Source organism: Zophobas morio, unplaced genomic scaffold, assembly GCF_036711695.1.
Source record: "Zophobas morio isolate AGI-343-1 ecotype UQ-CSIRO unplaced genomic scaffold, CSIRO_AGI_Zmor_V1 ptg000007l, whole genome shotgun sequence".
Lineage (NCBI taxonomy): Eukaryota > Metazoa > Arthropoda > Insecta > Coleoptera > Tenebrionidae > Zophobas > Zophobas morio.
In genome coordinates, this window is record NW_026972112.1 from 7023431 (window position 1) to 7045614 (window position 22184).

General features: G+C 32.7%; 1 protein-coding gene across 1 annotated transcript in view; it reads left to right on the forward strand.

Annotated features, from left to right (window-relative positions):
- The first annotated feature begins 4884 nt into the window (after nucleotides 1–4884).
- LOC135124393 (uncharacterized) overlaps nucleotides 4885–22184 on the forward strand; it is a 171496-nt gene continuing 154196 nt past the window's right edge. Inside the window, exon 1 of the mRNA XM_064049439.1 lies at nucleotides 4885–5159. Within this exon, the coding sequence (XP_063905509.1) occupies nucleotides 5096–5159 (64 nt within the window). The 5' untranslated portion in view covers nucleotides 4885–5095. The remainder of the gene's footprint in view (nucleotides 5160–22184) is intronic.

The window sequence follows — 22184 nt, forward strand, 5'->3', positions numbered from 1 at the left end:
ATGGAGAAAGAAATATATTGAGGACTGGTGTCATTTAGAAAATAAAAACAATTTTTCAAATTTAGTAGAATATAATTTCAAAACTGTTCAAGTGTCCGGCCTGTAGTTTTCAGCATTCGATTCCTGGTTTTCTAGTACCATTTTCAGGGCTAACACGCGTTCCGTTTAGCAAAGAGAAAAAAGTATCTCGTATATGGGACGGATGTCATTTGGGAATTAAAAACATTTAAAAATTTCGACCTTTATATATACTTTACAGAATTCAATCCCTTGGAGTTTTCTAGTCTCATACGCTAATTTAGAGACCTGATACTGTACCCGCTTAGTACGCAGAGAGAAATACATAAGGCAATAGAGTCATCTAGAAAATAAAAAACAATTTTTAAATTTAACGGGACAACTTCAAAACTGTTTAAGTATCCACCCTGTACTTTTCAGCATTCGATTCCTTGAGGTTTTCTAGTTCTACGGCCTGATTTTCACATCGGATATATACTCGTCCCATTTAGTATGGAGAGAAAGGTACATATGGGACCGTTGTCATTTAAAAAGCCAAAAACATGTTTTCTAATTTAATGGGACATAACTCCAAAACTGTTTAAGTGTCCGCCTTGTAGTTTTCAGTATTCGTTTCCTTGAAGTTTTTTAGTCTTACGCCCTGATTTTCAGATCGGATACTCGTCCCATTTAGTGTGGAAAAAGAAATATATAGAGGACTGGTCTCATTTAGAAAATAGCAATAATTTTTCAAATTTAACGAAACATAACTTCAACACTGCTGAAGTGTCCGGCCTGTAGTTTTCAGTATTCGATTCTTTGTTTTCTACGACCTGATTTTCAGACGTAACAGTGGTCCCGTTTATCAAGGAGAAAAAAATTTATATGGGACGGGTGTCATTTGAGAATTAAAAACATATTTTAAAATTTGGCGAGACATAACTCTAGAATGGTTTAAGTATCGACCTTATAGTTAACAGAATTAAATTCCTCGGAGTTTTCTAGTCTCATACCCTAATTTGCCCACTCCACCCACTTAGTACGGAGAGAGAAATACATAAGGGATTGGAGTCATTTAGAATTTTTAAATTTTTAAATTTAACGGGACAACTTCAAGACTGTTTTAGTATTCGCCCTGTAGTTTTCAACATTCGATTCCTAGAGGTTTTCTAGTTCTACGGCCTGATTTTCACATCGGATAGATACTCGTCTCGTTTGATATGGAGCGAAAAGTACATATGGGACAGGTGTCATTTAAGAAGCGAAAAACATGTTTTCTAATTTAACGGGACATAACTCCAAAACCGTTTAAGTGTGCGCCTTGTAGTATGCAGCATTCGATTCCTCGAAGTTTTTTAGTACTACGCCCGGATTTTCAACACGGTTACTCGTCCCATTTATTATGGAGAAAGTAATATATAGATGACTGATGTCATTTAGAAAATAAAAATAATTTTTCAAATTTAACAAAAAATAACTTCAAAACTGTTCAAGTGTCTGGCCTGTAGTTTTCAGCATTTGATTCCTGGTTTTCTAGTCCTACGGCCTGATTTTCAGATCGTACACTCGTCCCGTTTATCAAGAAGAAAAAATATATATGGGACGAGTGTCTTTTGGGAATTAAAAACATATTTTAAACTTTGTCGGGACATAACTCTACAATGGTTTAAGTATCGATTTTATAGTTTACAGAATTCAATCCCTTGCAGTTTTCTAGTCTCATACTCTAATTTGCAGACCTGATACTGTACCCGCTTAGTACGCAGAGAGAAATACATAAGGGACTGGAGTCATTTAGAAAATAAAAAACAATTTTTAAATTTAACGGGACAACTTCAAAACTGCCTTATCGTTTGCAACAGTCGATTTGTCGAGGTTTTTTAGTCCTACGGCCTGATTTTCAGATGAGATACTCGTCCCATTTAGTATGGAGAAAGAAATATATAGAGGACTGGTGTCATTTAGAAAACAAAAATAATTTTTCATATTTAACAGAACATAACTTTAAAACTACTAAAATGTCCGCCTTGTAGCTTTCAGCATTCGATTCCTGGTTTTCTAGACCTACGACCTGATTTTCAAACCGAACACTCCTTCCGTTTAGCAAGGAGAAAAAAATATATATGGGATGGGTGTCATTTGGGAATTAAAAATATATTTTAAAATTTGGCAGGACAGAACTCAAGAACGGTTTAAGTATCAACCTTGTAGTTTACAGAATTCAATTCCTCGGAGTTTTCTAGTTTCATACCCTAATTTACAGACCTGATACTGTACCAGCCTAGTACGCAGAGAGAAATACATAAGGGATTCGAGTCATTTAGAAAATAAAAAACAATTTTTAAATTTAACGGGACAATTTCAAGACTGTTTTAGTATTCGCCCTGTTGTTTTCAACATTCGATTCTTAGAGGTTTTCTAGTTCTACGGCCTTATTTTCACATCGGATAGATTCTCGTCCCATTTAGTATGGAGAGAAAAGTATATATGGGACAGGTGTCATTTAAGAAGCAAAAAACATGTTTTTTAATTTAACGGGACATAACTCCAAAACCGTTTAAGTGTACGCCTTGTAGTTTTCAGCATTCAATTCCTGGTTTTCTAGTCCTATTTTCAGGGCGAACACACGTCCCGTTTAGCAAAGAGAAAAACATATCTCGTATATGGGACGGTTGTCATTTGGGAATTATAAACATTTTTTAAATTTAGAGTGATAAATTCAAAACTGTTTAAATATCCGCCCTGTAGTTTTCAACAATCGATTCCTCAAGAATTTCTAGTTCTACAGCCTGATTTTCACATCGGATAGATACTGGTCCCGTTTAGTATGGAGAAAAGTATATATGGGACGGCTGTCATTTAAGAAGTAAAAGACACAAGAAAAGTTTTCTAATTTAACGGGACATAACTCCAAAACTGTCTAAGTGTCCGCCTTGTAGTTTTCAGCATTCAATTCCTCGAAGTTTTTTAATCCTACGCCCTGATTTTCAGATCGGATACTGTCCCATTAAGTATGGAGAAAGAAATATATACAGGCCTGGTGTCATTTAGAAAATAAAAATAATTTTTCAAATTTAACAGAACATAGCTTCAACACTTTTTAATTGTATGGCCTGTAGTTTTCAGCGTTCTTTTCCTGGTTTTCTAGTCCTATGATCTGACTTTCAGACCGAACACTCGTCCCATTTAGCAAAGAGAAAAAATATATATGGGACGGTTGTCACTTGGGAATTAAAATATGTTTTAAAATTCAGTTCTTATAGTTTACAGAATTCAATCCCTTGGAGTTTTATAGTCACACCCTAATTTTCAGATTTAATAAATAACAAACAATTTTTAAATTTAACGGGACAACTTGTTAAATTATCCGCCCTGTAGTTTTCAACATTCGATTCCTGGAGGTTTTCTAGTCCTACGGCCTGATTTTCACATCGGATAGATACTCATCCCGTTTAGTATGGAGAGAACCGTATATATGGGACGGGTGCCATTTAAGAAGCAAAAAACATGTTAATTTAACGGGACATAACTCCAAAACTGTTTAACTGTCCGACTTAAAGTTATCAGCGTTCGATTCCTCGAAGTTTACTGGTTCCATGACCTGATTTACAGACCGGATGCTGTACACGTTTAGTATGGAGACACGAATATGACGTGAGTATAGTGTAATCGGTTGTATTTTAGGGGCGAGGGAAGATCGTTCTAAACATCTTTAGGATTTTTTTTAATGCATATCGTTTAGAAAACAACATTTTAGAACTCGGCACAACATTCTTCGAAGTAAATTGACGAAGTTCATTTTTAATGTAATTTTAATTTTAAGTTTAATTTTCTTTTACTTTTAAAAACATTATTGTTAATTTTAATACCGTGTAATTTTTTAAATTTCTGATCTAGTTTCCGCTGTACATTATGTCACCAAATTAGATGGGTATCATTACCTAAAATGTGCTTTGTTTACATTTTCTCTGTCAAGTTACGACCTACTTTTTGGCCAAATTTGTTCAACAAATTCTTGAGTGACAAGATCAGAACTTCAAAAAATCACGTGATATTTAATTTATATATGATGTCTTGTATATTTTATTACACACAAAATAAAATAAAACAGTATAAAACAGTTTGTAGTTTCTATGGAAGCTCAAAACAATGGGGTTTATAAAGTAGTTTAATATTTTTCTTTTCGCCCTCATCGATTTACATTACTTACGTCGATTTCACGCAAAATCACTGGATAAAACAAAAAATATAAAGTGCGAAAACGTGTAACACTGGTTTTACGTGGAGGTGATTAGAAGTAGTTAAGCGCTGAATGCGTATGTCGACATCAAGGTGTAACCAATAAAAAACAGGTAATAAGCTTCAGTAAAACTGGAAAAGAAGAGCACAAAGTTGTTATGATTATGCACGAGGGTGGAGATTTTCATTTCAGTAAATACGAGTATAAAGGCTTGATTTACTTTTTATTAAATTCATTGTTCAAAACTTCAATAGGTTTATTAGGTAGCTAAGAATAAAAAAATAATAAGTAACATTACAAGTTAAAATATTTGTAATTTGAAAGAACTGAAAGTAATTTTTTATCACAGATTTGCGTTTTATATAAAACAAAAAAAATTAAAATAATAGACAATCTTTCTCGAAAAAATTTTGTTTTATAGTTATGTCTGACATACAGCATGCTCTGTTCTCTGCTATCATCGAAGTCTCCTCTCGTCTGTCTAATTCCCCAATTACTGCGGTCCACAATTCCCTCGAAGCCACGAAATAGTTTAGCAAAAGCCCAGACAGTGTCCCCGCCGGGGCATTTTAGCCATCCTGTATACAGCACAGGTAGGCAATCGGCGAACAAGAAAGACACTAACGCAAGGCGAGGTAAGGCAGCATGACCAGGTGAGTGGAGAGAGAACAGCCCACCAAACCTGCTAAACACACTCAGTTTGATCTCAGTCACTTAGCTAAGCAACCCACTCACACCGTGCCAAAGAAATGACACAAACACTGTGACCATTTCACTTTCAAACAGTTTCTCGATCGCACAAGTGACGGCTCGCAGTGACCTAACCTAGTGATTTTTCCGTTGTGGTGATCCCAAAAAATGCACACGATGCTAGTGAAAGTGCTACTGTTTTTCGCGTTCTTGGCGATATCTTCGGCGAAAGGTGAGTCAGATAACAATGACATTTGGGTTGGTACTAATGGTACTTGGGCCGGTTCTAAGGTCAGGGAGCGACACGTAAAAAGCGGCTATTCAAATGTCAGACTGACTGGTTTGAAAAGCGCGTTTAATTGGCTCGTTAGTAGGGGTAGTACCGGGGTACTGAAGAAAACCGGGGAAAATTTACGGTGATGACTCGAAGGAATCTCGACCCAAGACAATGAGTTCCGTTAAGAGTCTGATGACTGGACCATTTTGCCGTAAATGGGTCTGTTGTGTTATTGTGACGAAGAATATCGATTGTCGTAATTTTGGTGATCGCTGTCACGACCAACAATGCCTCTAATATCTGGATAATGGAGCGGCTGATAGCTTGTATTTTTGCAACATGTCGATTTGATATCGCCGAAATTTAATTACATTGTAAGGGATCCGCTAAAGTCGATGACAAGCGTTTTTTCTACACAATATCCTTTGTATGCAGTCAGATGTGTTAATATCTGTGAGATGCAGATAACTGTCGCGTTGTTGCAACTTATATATTTATTTACCACAACGATTTTAATTAACGTAGCCTCAAGCCCATTAGCATGAGAATCGAATAAATTTGGATGTTGCATTTGCATAGTCGGGCTACAAAAATTGAGAAACGGAATTATGTAAGTTATAACAGTTGAAAACCACATTTTAATTACGTTATCTACGACGACTGGATTCTTGGAAGTAACTACCGTTGTTACGGGCAGTAACCCTGTTCTGCCTGATACTCATCAATCGTTACCAAATATTGGTACCGCCGTTCTCGGTGCTGCTTTATTTAATTGCAGTTTCGACCTCCCTCGGTAAAAATCGTAATTGCTTTTAAGTGCAGGTGCTGTCATTCGAGTACCGCCCTACCGCTATAATAAGAAAAGTAATTTCTGTTTTATTTCTCCAAGAAATGGAAGGTTGTAACTTTACATTAATGGATATTTGTTCTGTCATCGAAAGCAAGGATCTTGCTTAACAGTACCTTCTCGAGTTTCTCGTTTTGTCAAGGAGTACCATAAGTGTACACAATAAGTAGTCATCGTTATGCTAATTTTGCGTTTATGTTATGATAATTTGATAATGGTACTGCATGAAAGCGAGTATTGTAACAGGATTGACGTTGAAAGTGTTTTGGGTGATAAAAGTGGGAACTCATCATGCGGTTCTCAGGAGTACCCGCGGGTTTTTGTCCGGAGATATATCAGCGTTTTTTATTGTAACGACTTAAACAAACAATACACTTTTGGGAAATCTGTGAAAATGAAGATTTGTGGTCTTTGTACTTCCACTTTCTGCGCAAAAACGCTAATTGTTGTTACAGTAAGGTACAGTTATAGAGAACTGAGAAGGTTCAGATTTTAAATAAAATGAGGGAAAATTATTGCTTGTACTTTTAGAGAGCAGTGTATGGAAATTGTTTTCACTTTTTTATAAGTACTTTTAGTTAATTCGGTACCATTTTTTTAATCAGTAAGGGGACTACGGAAAATTATTATCAAGATTCTGAAAGGCCAGGACGGGTATTTTAGTTGTAGGTTTAATGAATATAACCGATAAAGAATAATTAATGGTTACGCTCTACTTTCTCTAATTTACCATAAATTTGCAGAAACTTCGACTTGACGTAGACAATGAGGTTTTAGTTGATACCAAATTTTTTATGACTTATGAGAAAAAAGGTAATGAAAATTCCGTATATTTCTTGTTTTATTCTGTTTCAATAAAACTTTAAATTCGGTATTAGAAGAGAGGGCGGGTGGGCGGGGCTAGTACTTAGATAAGACTGATTTTGGAAAATGGTATACCCTTTACGAAAATAGAGGGCAGGTGGGCGGGGCTTGTACTGCGCTAAGATAAGACTAATTTTGGCAAATGATGCCTTCTAAGAAAATAGAAGGGTGTATCATAAGACAAGATTGATTTTGGCAAATGACATAAAATAGGTTTTAAAATGATTAAAACACCCATTTATAAATCCCGACACAAGTAGTTTCTTGCTTTTCTAAGAAGGGCTTTGATGTGTTAAATACACCAAGCCCTCCGACAACTTTCTTTTCGACTTCTCTTTTATATCAATTAGTTCGTGTTGGGTTTTCGTAAAGTGAAGTTCAAAAGTGTAAAAGTGTTTTAAAAATTGTTTATCATCTAGTATTTTGTGCCATTTTTAAAAATACTCGAAGTCAAATCGCCTTTAAAGGATAAGTTAGGGAATGGACAAAAAACGAAGACGTTTTTTAAGTAGAAAACGGGGAATTGTTTTGTGAAGCATGTAGGAAAATTATATATTTTTTTATATTAATATTTGCTAAGACAAGATTGAATAGAGGGCGAGTGGGCGGGGCTTGTACTTGCTAAGATGAGATTTGATCCTCAAGCATTATACCTAATTTTTACGTTTTTTTACATGGTTTATTGAATTTTTGAAAACTCATTGCATTGTAGCAAATATAACAGTGAAAATACGAAAAGCAATTAAATGGAATTTTTTGTACAGGGTAATAAATAAGTCACCGATAAGCTCTATGCTACGTTGTTAAGAAACCACTGAAGAATCCCAGAAAAAAGTGGTTAAAGGAGTTCTTGGTAAATATTTAAACGTGTATTGAGAAGATTAGAATTACGAAGTTAATTTTTCAAGTTTGATATTTTCGAAAATTTAGTTCAGGACTTACTTTAAGATTACATGCATATCTTTATTTTTAACTTATAAGGGTTCTCATAAAAAATAAATCAAATTCACAACATCAAATTTCGCAATTTTTCGAAAAAACTGGATATGTTTTATTATGTCACGGACAAGAGAAATGCTGCCGAAATAACTTTCGACCAATTTTTTACATTAAAATAAGAGAATTTTACTTTGGAGATCAGGAGATTATTTGTTTAATTTAAAAATAAAAAAAAAATATCGAAGGTTATTTCGACAGGACTTCTTTCGCTCCTGAAGCACAATCCAATAATTCTGTTTCTTTGAAAAATTAAAACATTACGAAATTTTATTTGTGATAATTTCTAAACATTAAAACAAATATAGATAATACCAGTAATAGTGTAAGAAGCTAAACGATATCCTATATGTGTTTTACGACATCCAGGAATTTTTAGTGATACACTGTAAAAAAATTAAATTTCACGTCAAAACTAAGGCAAAATCACTTCTTTAAAATGAGTAATTATTATATTTACGTGCGGAAAAATTACATTTTTCTTTACAGTGTACTCTATACACATATATTTAGAGATTCTTATAGAGCTTGTTTTTCTAAATTCATTAAATTATCTTAATTTAATCACCCATACTCCGCCACTGTTTGTGATTCGAACATATTATGTTACAAAAACACACTCTATTAACTTGTTTATAATTGCTCAGGAGTGTACTTGTCCTCCATCTATGGTTTGTTCGGGGAAAATCTCAAGGCGGATTCATAAATCACAAGTACACTTTGAATTTTTTAAGCACTTGAGAAAATAAAATTCAATTTTCATCTCAAAGTAAATAAAATAAGTCAATGAAATTCAAGAGCGGAGGTGGGTGGGGTTAGTTTTACCTTGTTCTCTAGATTCCGTTGTTTATTAATATAAAAACCATTTTTTGTCCAATGCAATTAGTGATCAGAAAGAAAACCGGGTGGGTGGGCGGAGCCACTTTGAATTGTTTTAAAAGTGGGGATGGGTTTTGATTTTTGTCGAGATTCCGGTATTTATTCAATATAAAATCCACTTTTTCTACAACAAAACGGTGATAAGAAATAAAATCGGGTGGGTGGGCGGAGCCACTTTTTTTTATTGGATTTGACCAGTTGTCAAAATATAATTTAATTATCTTACCATAAATGAAATAAGCCAAAACATGCAAACGCGAAGATGGGAGGGTTGTCTATTTTTGTTTTGGTTGTCAATATAAAATCCACTTCTTCTCTCGCAACAACAAAATTATTCTTTTACATTTTGAAGAATTTACAGCAAATTTTAATATTTTGAGAACTGTTCTAAATTCTCATTGTGTTCGAAAAGATCCCAAATTTTTGAAAAACAGAATTAAAGTGAGTAAAGTTTTGCCGACAACTTCAAGATTTAAGGAAAAATAGCTTTCGAAAGAAAAGTAAATACCTATACATATACCGGGTGTTTGGAAAATTACGGCCCCGTGTTTTATTTAGAAATAAATCTGAAAAAATCTTTTGAGTTTTTAGTGTTTTATTATTTACGAGTTTGAAAAAGTCTTGAGTGCCGCAGTGTTTGGGTACCCACGGTGTATTATTTTGGAAGCCCATGGAGATTTTTTTGTAAATTATGTAAACGAATTTTGGGGGAGTTTGGTGTTCTATTTTTGGAAAATTCCGATTTCACCGGTTTTTGAGTTAATTTTGGAACCATTTTTTTTTGAAAAAGTTAAAACAATTTTGAGGTTCTAGGTATTCCTGTTTGGAAAGAATTTGAAAGTGCCTTGGAGCCTCTAGTGTCTTTTTTATAATAGTTTAATTCAATTTCTTAGAGGATACGTCATTTACTAAAATTAGTCTCATCTTAGCATTTGCCAAAATCGATCTTATTTTAGGAGGTACTAGCCCCACCCACCCGCCCTCTCTTTTTTTACAGGGTATGTTATTTGCCAAAATCGGACTTACTTTAGTAGCTACTAGTCCCGCCCATCCACTCTCTTAGATGGTACATCTGCCAAAATCAGTTTTATCTTAGCAGGTACTACCCCCGCCCACCCGCCCTCTATTTTCTTAGAAGGTATATCAATTGCCAAAATCAGTCTTATCTTAGCAATTACTAGAAACCGCCCACCCACCCTAAATATGTTGTAAGTATGTTATTTTAGATAATTTAAATCCTACTTACTACGAACAATTCCTGAGATTTCTGTTTAGTAAAGATCTGAACAGAGGACAGATGGAAACGGGGACCTATTTTTTCGTGCTGTAGGGGTCATTAAACGTCGAGAAAACATAAAAGTAGCCAGTCCCTGATGGACTCGATTACAATACCTTATGTTTGGGAAGTAAAAATCTTTGGTGGACCTTGTGGTTTGTTTTAAAATGTGAAAACAATTTCATAGTCCCTAGATTTTCGTCTTTGAAAGAATTTGAAAAAAATTTCCCTTTAGTTTTGTTTTTGAAAAAATTTTAAACAAATTTGGGTTTCGTTTTTAAAACACGTTGGAGTTGTTTTATCTTAGCAGGTACTAGCCCAGCCCACCCGCCCTCTCTTTTCTTAGAAGGTATCTCATTTGCGAAAATCAGTCTTATCTTAGCAAATACTAGAACCCGCCCACCCACCCTAAATATGTTGTAAGTATGTTGTTTTACATAAATTAAATCCTACTTACTACGATCCCGGAGATTTCTGTTTAGTAAAAATCTAGACAGAGGACAGATGGAAACGGGAGACCTATTTTTTCGTGCTGTAGGGGTCATTAAACGTCGAGAAAACATAAAAGTAGCCAGTTCCTGATGGACTGGAAGTAAAAAACTTTGGTGGACCTTGTGGTTTGTTTTAAAATGTGAAAACAATTTCATAGTCCCTAGATTTTCGTGTTTGAAAGAATTTGAAAAAAATCTCCCTTTAGTTTTCTTGTTGAGAGAATTTTAAACAAATTTAGGTTTCGTTTTTAAAACACTTTGGATCTGTTAGTGTCTTTTTTAGATAGGAGGTATCCCAACAAAAAATATTTTTTTTTTACTTAAATGCAAAAATTTATCTATTTTTTTGGATTTGAAAATTAACACTGTGCTGTTCGAAAATTAAGCAGTAACCTGGTCACTTTTGCCATAAATCTTCCTATTAGATTTAATCTTTTGTGGCATCGATCCATGTAGTTATGGGATGCATTTACTTTTTATCTGATCGTATATAAATTAAGAAACACTGTTTTCTAATTTAATCTTGTACATGATTTTTCAGGCCACAGTTAGAACTACAGGTGGTACTGTTGCACATACGTAATTTGTTTATTGATTTTAATCTGATACAATAATCTGTCCAAGTGGAGTTTAACATTCATCAAAATTAAAAAAAATCAACATCATCATATATTTCTTATCGCAATGTTGCCAATTCGTGAAAAGTTCCGAAATTCAAAAAATGTGTATCCTGTATTCGTTCGATATTTTCCAAACATCCTGTACACTGCGTGCATTTGTCCACTTTTTGCTTTCCCCAAAAAAATCCACCTCAATTGCATCCCGACCCGTCGTACCTGATGTAGGTAAACCGCACTTTTGTTCTTCTCGCAATCGCCTTTTTTTAATCGCAGATTTATATCACATGCCAAACCCTAATAACACCATCATCATCATTGATTTCACGGATTATATCCTGTACCGGTTTTATGCACCACGTCTTATGCAGCCGCTCCACATCTTTTCTCTTTGCGAGAATTTTCATGGCCTGCATGTGGCCAATAGTAACATAATATAACGCGGTTCCACCTCGTTAGTCCCAAAACTATCAACTTCTTCGTGTCAAACCATATCGAATAGTCGACCTAAATATCCTGTTACGTCCATTAAACACAACGTTTTTGTCTATTCGTTCATTATATTACACATACTTTTCCTTACAATGAGAGCACGACTCGAAAATTACTCAGACTTGTTTAATTATTATTGTGTGCCGACAAGACGAGACGCTGAAGACCGGGCTTCAGTTCTGGCATGTGGTTTGTGTAGCCAGCTGGAAAGAAATATTTTATTGCCAATTGAATTCATTAAATATTCACGCAGTGAAAGAAGGCAAAAATGGTTGAAATTGGCTGCACTTATCGACCTTGTGCACTCTGAAAAGTGATTACGGATTGTGAGTTGTTATGGTGCACCACACCTTAACGAATCCGTTGAATTTAAATGGAGTGTTATGCAATTCTGATGGCAATGGATTTCGAACGAAAGGAAATATGTTTGAGAAGGCTAACCGTTAGAAAATATTGCTATGGGAATCTCGTAGTGTAGAATATAGATTGGGATAATATTTCGTGGGATTTTGTAACTAGTTGTGATGTTGTAGTTGAAGTGGCCTACTCTAACTCCTAGTTTTTCTAGTTTTAACCACCATATGGCACCGCATAACTCAACTGTTAATATCGACCACTACTTTCTTCTCGTTTTTATAGTTTCATTCGGTTTCACTCATCTCCTTTTATTTTCGAATAGCGGCACCACCATTATCGTTGTGGCCCACCGTACAGCAACAACCATAATTACTTTCCATTCAAGCTCTTTTTATTTCACGAAACAAGTGTAAACCATCTCCATTACGTACTTGCTATCGGAAAATTCCACACCGGTCTATTTAAAAACCATTAAAAGCCCATTACGAGCATCATTTTTGGTAGCCGAGTGCAGTAATTATTTATTGCCAACTTAACAAACCTAAACAATAATAGCAGTTGAATATTAAACAGCAAAACTGTAGCGAATCATTATAACGGTAAAATCGATTTATTCATCAACGTTTTCAGATTCACTTTAGCAGTGAATCCGGTCTAGGAACGAAATTAAGTGTTTCTCTTTTAGTTATTAAAGTAACTGTCGATGAATTTAATCAGTTTTCCCGTAATTCTGGATTAAATGCTAGAGAATGGTAGTGTTGCGAAAATTACGATTTTGAGACCGAAACTTGATTTAATAAGTTATTTTCCCAATTATTATTGAGATATGATCTTAATTGGAGGTCTCTAATTAAGGTCTGCTTTACATCCACGCTCTTGTAGCGTATAGGCATGTAAAGTGTAAAATTAAAACGTGTAAATCTAATAGTGTGAGCTTGTAAGACATCGATGCGCTGATTAATCGACAAACGCACGCCTAAGAATTTCTTCTATATTGGGTCTTTATCTTAAGTGTAATTACTAAGTGCACTGGGTTTAATAAAGATTGTAGGAAAGGCTTAATTTGTTTTCAGCATACACCTATGATAATCTTCCGGACGTAGGTAGTCCATTATTTATTAATCATCTTGTTATATAATTTTTATACAAAGAAAACACAATTTTATTTTAAGATGATCAAATGGTATGAATGTGACCATTTATACTCTTATAAGATTATTTATTCTTTGATTGAGAAAGATTCTGACGAAATATTATTTCAACTTGAGTCGTCTGTCGCTAAGTGGTAAAATTTTGAAATGACGTCACCAACTGATTTTGGGAGGGGATAAGTGGATACATTTTAATTACCAATTAGACAGATCATTCGGTTTTGTAGTTTCAAAGTTACACACTTTTGACTTTTTTTTTTTCAAAAATTTGGATGTCTAGGCTAAAAAGTAAAGGCGGATTCATGAACTACAAGTAGAATTTACTATTGTAAATGAAGAGAAGATATCATATTATTGTTGCTGGGAATTCGATTACAATACTTCCTTAGCTTACGCTCAGGAAGTAAAAAATTGGTCAAAGGTTATTTAGAAAGAACTTCCCTCGCTTGAAGTGCGGCCCACAAATTCCGAAATTTACAAAAATTAAAATATTGAAAAATTGAAAAACTCCCAAAATTGAATTTTTGAAAAATCGAGAAAGCTAAAAATCTAAAAACCGAAAAATTTTAAAAATCGAAAACCGAGATAACATCGAATCAAATAATCGTAAACTTGTAAAAATCGAAAAGCTGAAAAATCAAAAATTTTAAAATTCGAAAAATTGAAAAATAGAAATGTCGAAGAACTGAAAAATAAAAAATAGAGAAATAGGGAAATCGAAAAAGACCGAAGATTGGAAAAAGTGAAAAATCGGGAAATTGGAAAATTGCAAAACTAAAATGACGAAAATGAAAAATCGAAAAATTGAGAAATTGAAAAATTGAAAAATCCAGAAAACGAAACATCAAAATAAATCGAGAACTGGAAGCCGTAAATTCCAAAGTTGAAAAGTTAAAATTTGAGAAACTGAAAAATTTTAAATCGAAAAAAAAATCTATAAATCGAAAACTTGAAAAATCAAGAAATTGAACAATTGAAAAATCGAGACATGGAAATCTCGATAAATCCGGCAATCGAATAACTGAAAAATCTAAAAAGTGAAAAATTAAAACATTTAAAAACTGAAAAATTAAAAAACAAATATTTTAAAAATTGAAAACCGAAGAATCAATCTAAAATTGAGAAGTCGAAAAATCGAAAGATCGAGAAAGCGAACCATGAAAAGAACTGGAAAAATGTAAAATTTGAAAATTCGAAAAATTGAAAAGAAGAAAAATCAAAAAAGTAAAAAATCGGGAAATCGAAAAATCAAAAAATGGAAGAATCGAATTCACTAAAAATCAAGAAACTAAAATATCGAAAAATTGAAAAATTCAAAAAAATTGAAGAATCAAAAAATTGAAAAAATCCCTAAATTGGAACATCGAAAAATTCAGAGACTGAAAAATTGAAACATCGAGAAATCGAAACATCAAAAAAAAATCGAGAAATGGAAAAGTCGCGAAGTCGAAAAGTTCAAATCTGAGAAATTGAAAAATTTTAAATTAAAATTTTTTTAATTGAAAAATCGGGATATGGAAATCTCGATAAATCGACCAATCGAATAACTGAAAAATTGAAAAATCGATTATTTTAAAAATTGAAAAACCTAAGAATCTAAAATCAAGAAGTCAAAAAATCGAAAGATCGAGAAATCGAAACATCAAAAAAACTGAAAAAGTGTAAAATTTGAAAATTCGAAAAATTGAAAAGAAAAATCAAAAAATAAAAATTCGGGAAATCAAAAAATCGAAATGGAAGAAGCGAAATAATCAAAAATTCAGCAATTGAAATATCGAAAAATTGAAAAATCGAACAGTTTTAGAATCGAAGTCGAAAAATCGAAAAATTGAAAAATCAAAAACCCTGGAAAATCCAAAACTTGAACTAAAAAACTAGAGGTGACATAGAAACATTGAAAAGAAGAAATCGAAAAATGGGAAAATCAAGAAATCGAAAAATCGAAACATCGAAAAATCGAGAAATCGAATAGTCGAAAAATTGAAAAAACAAGAAATCGAAGCTTCGAAAAATTGAAAATTTGTTACACTGAAACATCGGAAAATTGAAAAATGGAAAAGTGAATAAATTAAGAAATCTAAAATTTGAAGAATCAAAAATTGAAGTATCAATAATGAAATATCGCAAACTGAGTAATCGAAAAATCTAACATTGAGAAATTGAAAAATCCTAAAATTGAAATATCAAAAAATTGAGACACTGAAACATCGAGAAATCCAAATATCAAAAAATCGAGAACTGGCAAAGTCGCGAAGTCGAAAATTCGAAAGTCGAAACGTTAAAATTTGAGAAATTGAAAAATTTTAAATTAAAAATATCTATAAATCGAAAACTTGAAAAATCGAAAAACTGAACAAATGGAAAATCGAGATTATACATAAGTGAAAATTTTCAAAAGTGAAAAATTAAAACATTTAAAAACTGAAAAATTGAATAATCAAATATTTTAAAAACTGAAAAACCGAAGAATCTAAAATCGAGAAGACCAAAACTCGAAAGGTCGAGAAATCGAAACATCAAAAAAATCGAAAAAAAGTAAAATCTGAAAATTCGAAAAACTGAACAGAAGAGAAATCGAAAAAGTGAAAATTCGGGAAATCGAAAAATTGAAAATTAAAAAATGTCAATAATTTGAAAAATTGAAAAATCGAGAAATTGAAGCATCAAAAATTTGAAAATTTGTTAACTGAAAAATCGGAAAATTGAAAAATGGAAAAGTCAATAAACCAAGAAATCGAAAATTTGAAGAATCAAAAAATTAAGAAGTCTCAATAATAAAATATCGAAAAATTGAGTAATTAAAAAATTTTAAATCGAGAAATTGAAAAATCCCAAAACAGAAATATCAAAAAATTGAGAAATCAAACAATCGAAACTTAAAAACTTAAAACTGAAACATAGAGAAACCGAAACATGAAAAAATCGAGAAGTGGAAACCTCGCGAAGTCAAAAATTCGAATATCGAGAAGTTAAACATTGAGAACTTGAAAAATTTTAAATTAAAAAAAATCTATATATAAATCGACGAAAACTTGAAAAATCGAGAAACTGAACAAACGAAAATCGAGATATGGAAATCGGGATAAATCGAGCAATCGGATAACTGAAAAATCTCAAAAGTGAAAAATAGAAAAATTTAAAAACTGAAAAATTTAAAAATCAAATCTCTGACTCAACTGAAAACGTCTTAAAATTAAAAATTCTGGAAATTGAAAAACAGAAGAATCCAAAAAGTAAAAAATCGAGATATCAAAAAAATCGAGAAGTCAAAAATCGAAAATTCAAGAATGGAAATATTGAAAAATCCCAAAACTGAAATGTCAAAAAACTGAAAAATCCAAAAAAAATTGAAGAATCGAAAATGAAAAGTGCCAAAACTACAATATTGAAAAATTTAAAAATTGAGAAATCGAACTGTTTAAAAATCGAAGTCGAAAAATTCCAAAATTTGAAAAATTAAAAACCTGAAAAGTGGAAAATCTGAAAAAACGAAAACTTTAATTGACAAATTGAAAATTCGTTAAATCGAGAAATCGAGACATCGAGAAAACGAAACATTGAAAAGTCGAAAAACGAGAAATGGGAAAATCAAAAAATCGAAACGTCGCAAAATGGAAATCAAAAAATCAAAAAATCATTTAATTGAGGAATTGAGAAGTCGAAAAATCAAAAAATCGATTAATCGAGAAATTGAGAGACCGAAAAATTAAAAATTTGAAAAATGAAGAAAATAAATCGAAAATGTGAAGAAATGAAATATCGAAAAATTGAGTAAACGAAAAATTTAAAATCGAGAAATTGAAAGATTGAAAAATCGAGAAATCGAAAAGCCGAAAAATTGTTATTCTACAATTTTGATTTTTTTTCCAAAAATCTCTAGTATAAAAATTCAAAGATTTCACAGCATTCGGTTTTGCAATTTCAAAGTTAAATTGTAGAATGTTGATGTTTTTCCAAAAGTCTGGATGCCTAAGGTAAAAACTCAACACGGATCCATAAACCACAAATGGAGGACGTCATTTTATAAAATTTTAATAACATTTATTACTGTAAAATTTGGAGATGACGTCATTTCTTTGTTGGTGGGGATGGGCAGACAAATTTGTTTACCATCCACAGACAGACGAAAACGGAGGACCTATTTTTTCGTACTCTAGGGGTCATGAAACGTAGAGAAATCATGATTAGTCGATTACAGTACTTCTTTTAAAAGGTAGCATTTTGTAGTTTCAATAAGCACTTTTAACTATAAGTCTATAAGATGGAGCACCACCGCATTATTGAAATATAAGGACATTTAGTCACAAATTCATTTAAAATTTAAAATTAAATTATTTGAAAAACAAACAAAAGATGGTTTCACTTGATGTTAGCCACAAATAGGTATTTGGGTATTTTTCCTGTGGTTCCATGGTGATCCCAGCTTAGAAAGTTGACACAAACCACAAGCCACAATTTGCAGTTAAAACTACAATATACATACATATTTTCCATCATTTTCATTCCTGATATTATCTTTCATAATTTCACAGAAAACTAAATGCATCTAAAGAAGCATAATTCGAAATAGATTTCTCAGGTTTTAGAAATTTTAATTTTAATTACTTTATTAATTCTACTTTAGAGATGGTGAACACAGTTTTTAAATAAAGGATTAACTTTGTTTAAAATAATCTTGCCCATTTCGAAATTGTGTAACAAAAATTTTTTTTGAATTTGATAAAAATAGAACGTTTGAATCAAACAAACTGTAGCTATAGTGTAACTACTATATGGAACACTGGAATAGAACTAAGATATGGAAATTATGTTATCTCCAGGTAGTTAACAAGTGATTAAGCGTGAACTTTATTGATTTCAGTTTATATTGAAGTTGATAAGCACATGACGACATACACACCAGGTGTAGACATTTTTCATGAAAACCATATCTGTCAGAATGTCGTTGACTCTAGATACATAGCAAATGTTGCCACTACATACTAAGAAAATGACCTAAAACACTGCCGCAAAGAATCGTATTACCTAGAGAGTATAATGCGGCACCAACTTCGTGTGTGTTCAGACTAGCCAACTATTTGAAATATCTGTATTCTCAGTTGAGCTATAGCCGCGATAACAGTAAACTGCAAAAGGAAATCTCTTTCATAAGCACTACCACGGCGCAAATTTACGACAAAGCTCATTCACTTTATCACATTTGTTTATTTGCGAATATCACAGCGATGACTTCGTCTGCATTTTAAAAATAAATTTACCGTTTTCGCGATTACGTAGTCGAACCGTTCGAGGCAATAAACAAGCCAAGAACGATGCAGCACAATTTTCGAGCTTCAAATCTCCCATCAATTAACCGATGAATGCTCAAAGCTCGATGCTTCCGATGCAATTTAGTGCGGAGCAAAGCTCGCTTATGTACAAAGTATATTGCGGCGGTTTATTTAATCCCCGCTGCGTCTTATATGAATTTATTAATCATGCTTCTTTGTTAACTTGATGTTTTCCAGAGCGGGTCGAACCGGAGGAAAAATTCCGGAGGAATCTTTATATCGGGTCTGGTTGTGCAGGTTCTCGTAGGTGCGGATGCAGTTTTGAGGAGGGCTCTGAAGACATTACGGAAAGCGGAATGTCAGATGAGTGATTTAATCGGCGCATTCATCATTGGATTAATTAAGCTCCAATTAAGACGGCTGGGACATAATTTATGCGGGATAATTATCGAAATTGGAGTCGAGAGACGCAGTTTACGGAAGAATTGATGCTATTAGGTTTTTAATTTATGGCTTGCTGAAAGCCATAATATGATGCATCTGCTGACAAAGCAAGTATTTGAATGTAAGTCATCAGATCAAAATCGTGGTTGCTTATTTTACTATACGCTCCGGACTCAGTCGTGAATCTTTTTCACGAACGGTTAAATCTGAAGACGCGAAAAATTATGACTTTTCAGTTTTATATTATCAAGAACTTTATCAAAGAATGCCAGTGTTCATGAATAAAAAAATTACCGTTTCTTTGCGAGTTACGAAATAAATACCGACTTTATTGTACCACAGTCCTGTTATCCCTAATTTTGTAAATGAATTCTGTTAAATCGAATTCTATTATACCGAATCCTGTTATCTTGGATCAAGTATTTTACAGCCTGCGTAACAGTGACGATTTATTATCTCGAATTTTATAATAGCGAATCCTGGAATCCCGATTCCGGTTATCTTGGATCTTAAAGCTTAGTAAATGATATCGAGCTTAATCAGGAATTTTGTTCAAGGAAGTTTTATTGAGTAGATACTGAATTTTGACTAATACAATTCGTGCAAATTTGTTCCTGAGAGTAGATTACTAACATAAATTGTCGTTCAGTCACCGCTGGACTAATCAATTAATAATAACTAATAAGTCATAAAGATAAAAAAAAATAAATTTTATTTATATAAAAAAAGCTGAAGCCCGGCCCCGGCTTTGATCCCCGGACCCTTCATCTGCGTTATCCCTTGATTACCGCATTAGTAACGGAAGATCGTATTATGTGTTTAAAGAACAAGACGGATTAAATTGGTCTAGTAGTTTCGGAGATTTTCTGTCTAACAAAAAATGACACAGACAACAGAAAAACGAACGACCACTTTTTTCGTAATTTAGGGTCATGAAACATCAAGCAAACATTAAAGTAGCGATTCGCCGGATACGTCCTGTTGTACAGCCTTGTTTGAAGTTTTTTAGTTTTATTTATATGTTCAAAAAGTAACCATAAATGATGGAAAATTTGTTTTTTAATATAACCAATTGCAAAAATGAAAACAAAGAAAAGAGCGAGAATTGTAATGAAAAGGATAACCAGAATGAGGTCTGAATGAGGACTAGACGTAGAATGCGAATGAGAAAGAAAATTAGAAGGAGAATGGGAAAAAGAGTAAGAAGCAGAATGATGAGCAGAATGAGGAGCAGAATGAGAAGGAAAATGTGAAGGAGAATGACGAAGAGAATGAGAAGGAGAATGAGAAGAAGAATGAGAAGGAGAATGAGAAGGATAATGAGAAGGAGAATGAGAAGGAGAATGAGAAGGAGAATGAGAAGGAGAATGAGAAGGAGATTGAGAAGGAGAATGAGAAGGAAAATGAGAAGGAAAATGAGAAGGAGAATGAGAAGGAAAATGAGAATGAGAAGAAGAACGGGAAGGAGAATGAGATGGAGAATGAGACGAAGAATGAGAAAGATAACGAGAAAGAGAATGAGAAGGAAAATGAGAATCTAGAAACTGAATAAACGAAAAATCGTGATATTGAAATCTGAATAAATCGGACAATCGGATAACTGAAAAATCTAAAACGTGATAAATAAAAAATTTACAAACTGAAAAATTGATAAATTAATTATTGATTATTTTAAAAATTGAAAAATCGAAGAATCTAAAACCGAAGTCGGAAAATCGAAAGATCTAGAAATCAAGAAAAATTGAAAAAAAAAGGTAAACTTTAAAAATTCCGAAAACTGAAAAAAAGAAAAATCAAAAAAGTGAAAAATCGAGAAATCCAGAAATGGTAATTGAAAAATTCCGAAAGTGAAATATCGAAAAATTGGAACATCGAAAAAAATTTGAAGAATCGAAAAATCGAAAAAATCACAAAACTGAAACATCGAAAAATTGAGACTGAAAAACTAAAAAATCTAAAAATCGAACAGTTTTAAAAGCCGAAGTCGAAAAATCCAAAAATTGAAAAATCAAAAAAGTGGAAAATCAAAAACTTGAATTGAAAAACTGAAAAATCGAAAAATGGAGAAATGAGAAGGAGAATGAGAGGGAGGAGAATGGGAAGGGGAATGAAATGGAGAATGAGAATCTAGAAACTGAATAAACGAAAAATCGTGATATGGAAATCTGAATAAATCGAGCAATCGGACAACTGAAAAATCTAAACAGTGATAAATAAAAAATTTACAAACTGAAAAATTGAAAAATCAATTATTGATTATTTTAAAAATTGAAAAATCGAAGAATCTAAAACCGAAGTAGGAAAATCGAAAGATCTAGAAATCTAAACATCAAGAAAAATTGAAAAAAAAAAATGTAAAATTTAAAAATTCGGAAAACTGAAAAAAAGAAAAATCGAAAAAGTGAAAAATCGAGAAATCGAGAAATCCAGAAATGGTAATTGAAAAATCCCGAAAGTGAAATATCGAAAAATTGGAACATCGAAAAAAATTTGAATAATCGAAAAATCGAAAAATCACAAAACTGAAACATCGAAAAATTGAGACTGAAAAACTAAAAAATCTAAAAATCGAACAGTTTAAAAGCCGAAGTCAAAAAATCCAAAAATTGAAAAATCAAAAAACTGGAAAATCAAAAACTTGATTTGAAAAATTGAAAAATCGAAAAATCGAGAAATGAGAAGGAGATTGGGAAGGGAAATGAGATGGAGAATGAGACGAAGAATGAGAAAGAGAATGGCAAAGAGAATGAGAAGGAGAATGAGAAAAGGTATGAGTAGAAAAATGAAAGGGAGGATGAGAATGGGGAGGAGAAAGAGAATAAAAAAGGAGAAAGAAAATGGGGAGGAAAAAAAAGAACGGAAAGGAGAATGAGAACAGAATGAGAATGAGAACAAGAATGAGAAGGAGATCCAGAATGCAGTCGAGAATGAGAACGTGATTGACAACAAGAATTTGAACGAGAATAGGTACTAGAACGAATGTGGAAATTTCGAATGAAATTAAAATGAGAATGAGAAAGAACATCGGAACGAAAGGAAAAATTAGAGTAAAAATAGAAAATGACAAAAAAATACGAAAACGAGAGCAAGATCGATAACCAGGAAAAGAACGAGAATGACAGTGAGAATGAATTAGAGAATAAGAATGAGGTCAAGAATTAGATCTTGATTGACAACCAATATAAACGAGAATAGGGATTATAAGGAGAACGAAAGTTCCATGTAAAATAAAAATGAGAATGAAAAGGAAACCAAGAACGAACGAGTGGTGTGATAAAGAGAGTGAAAATAAATTA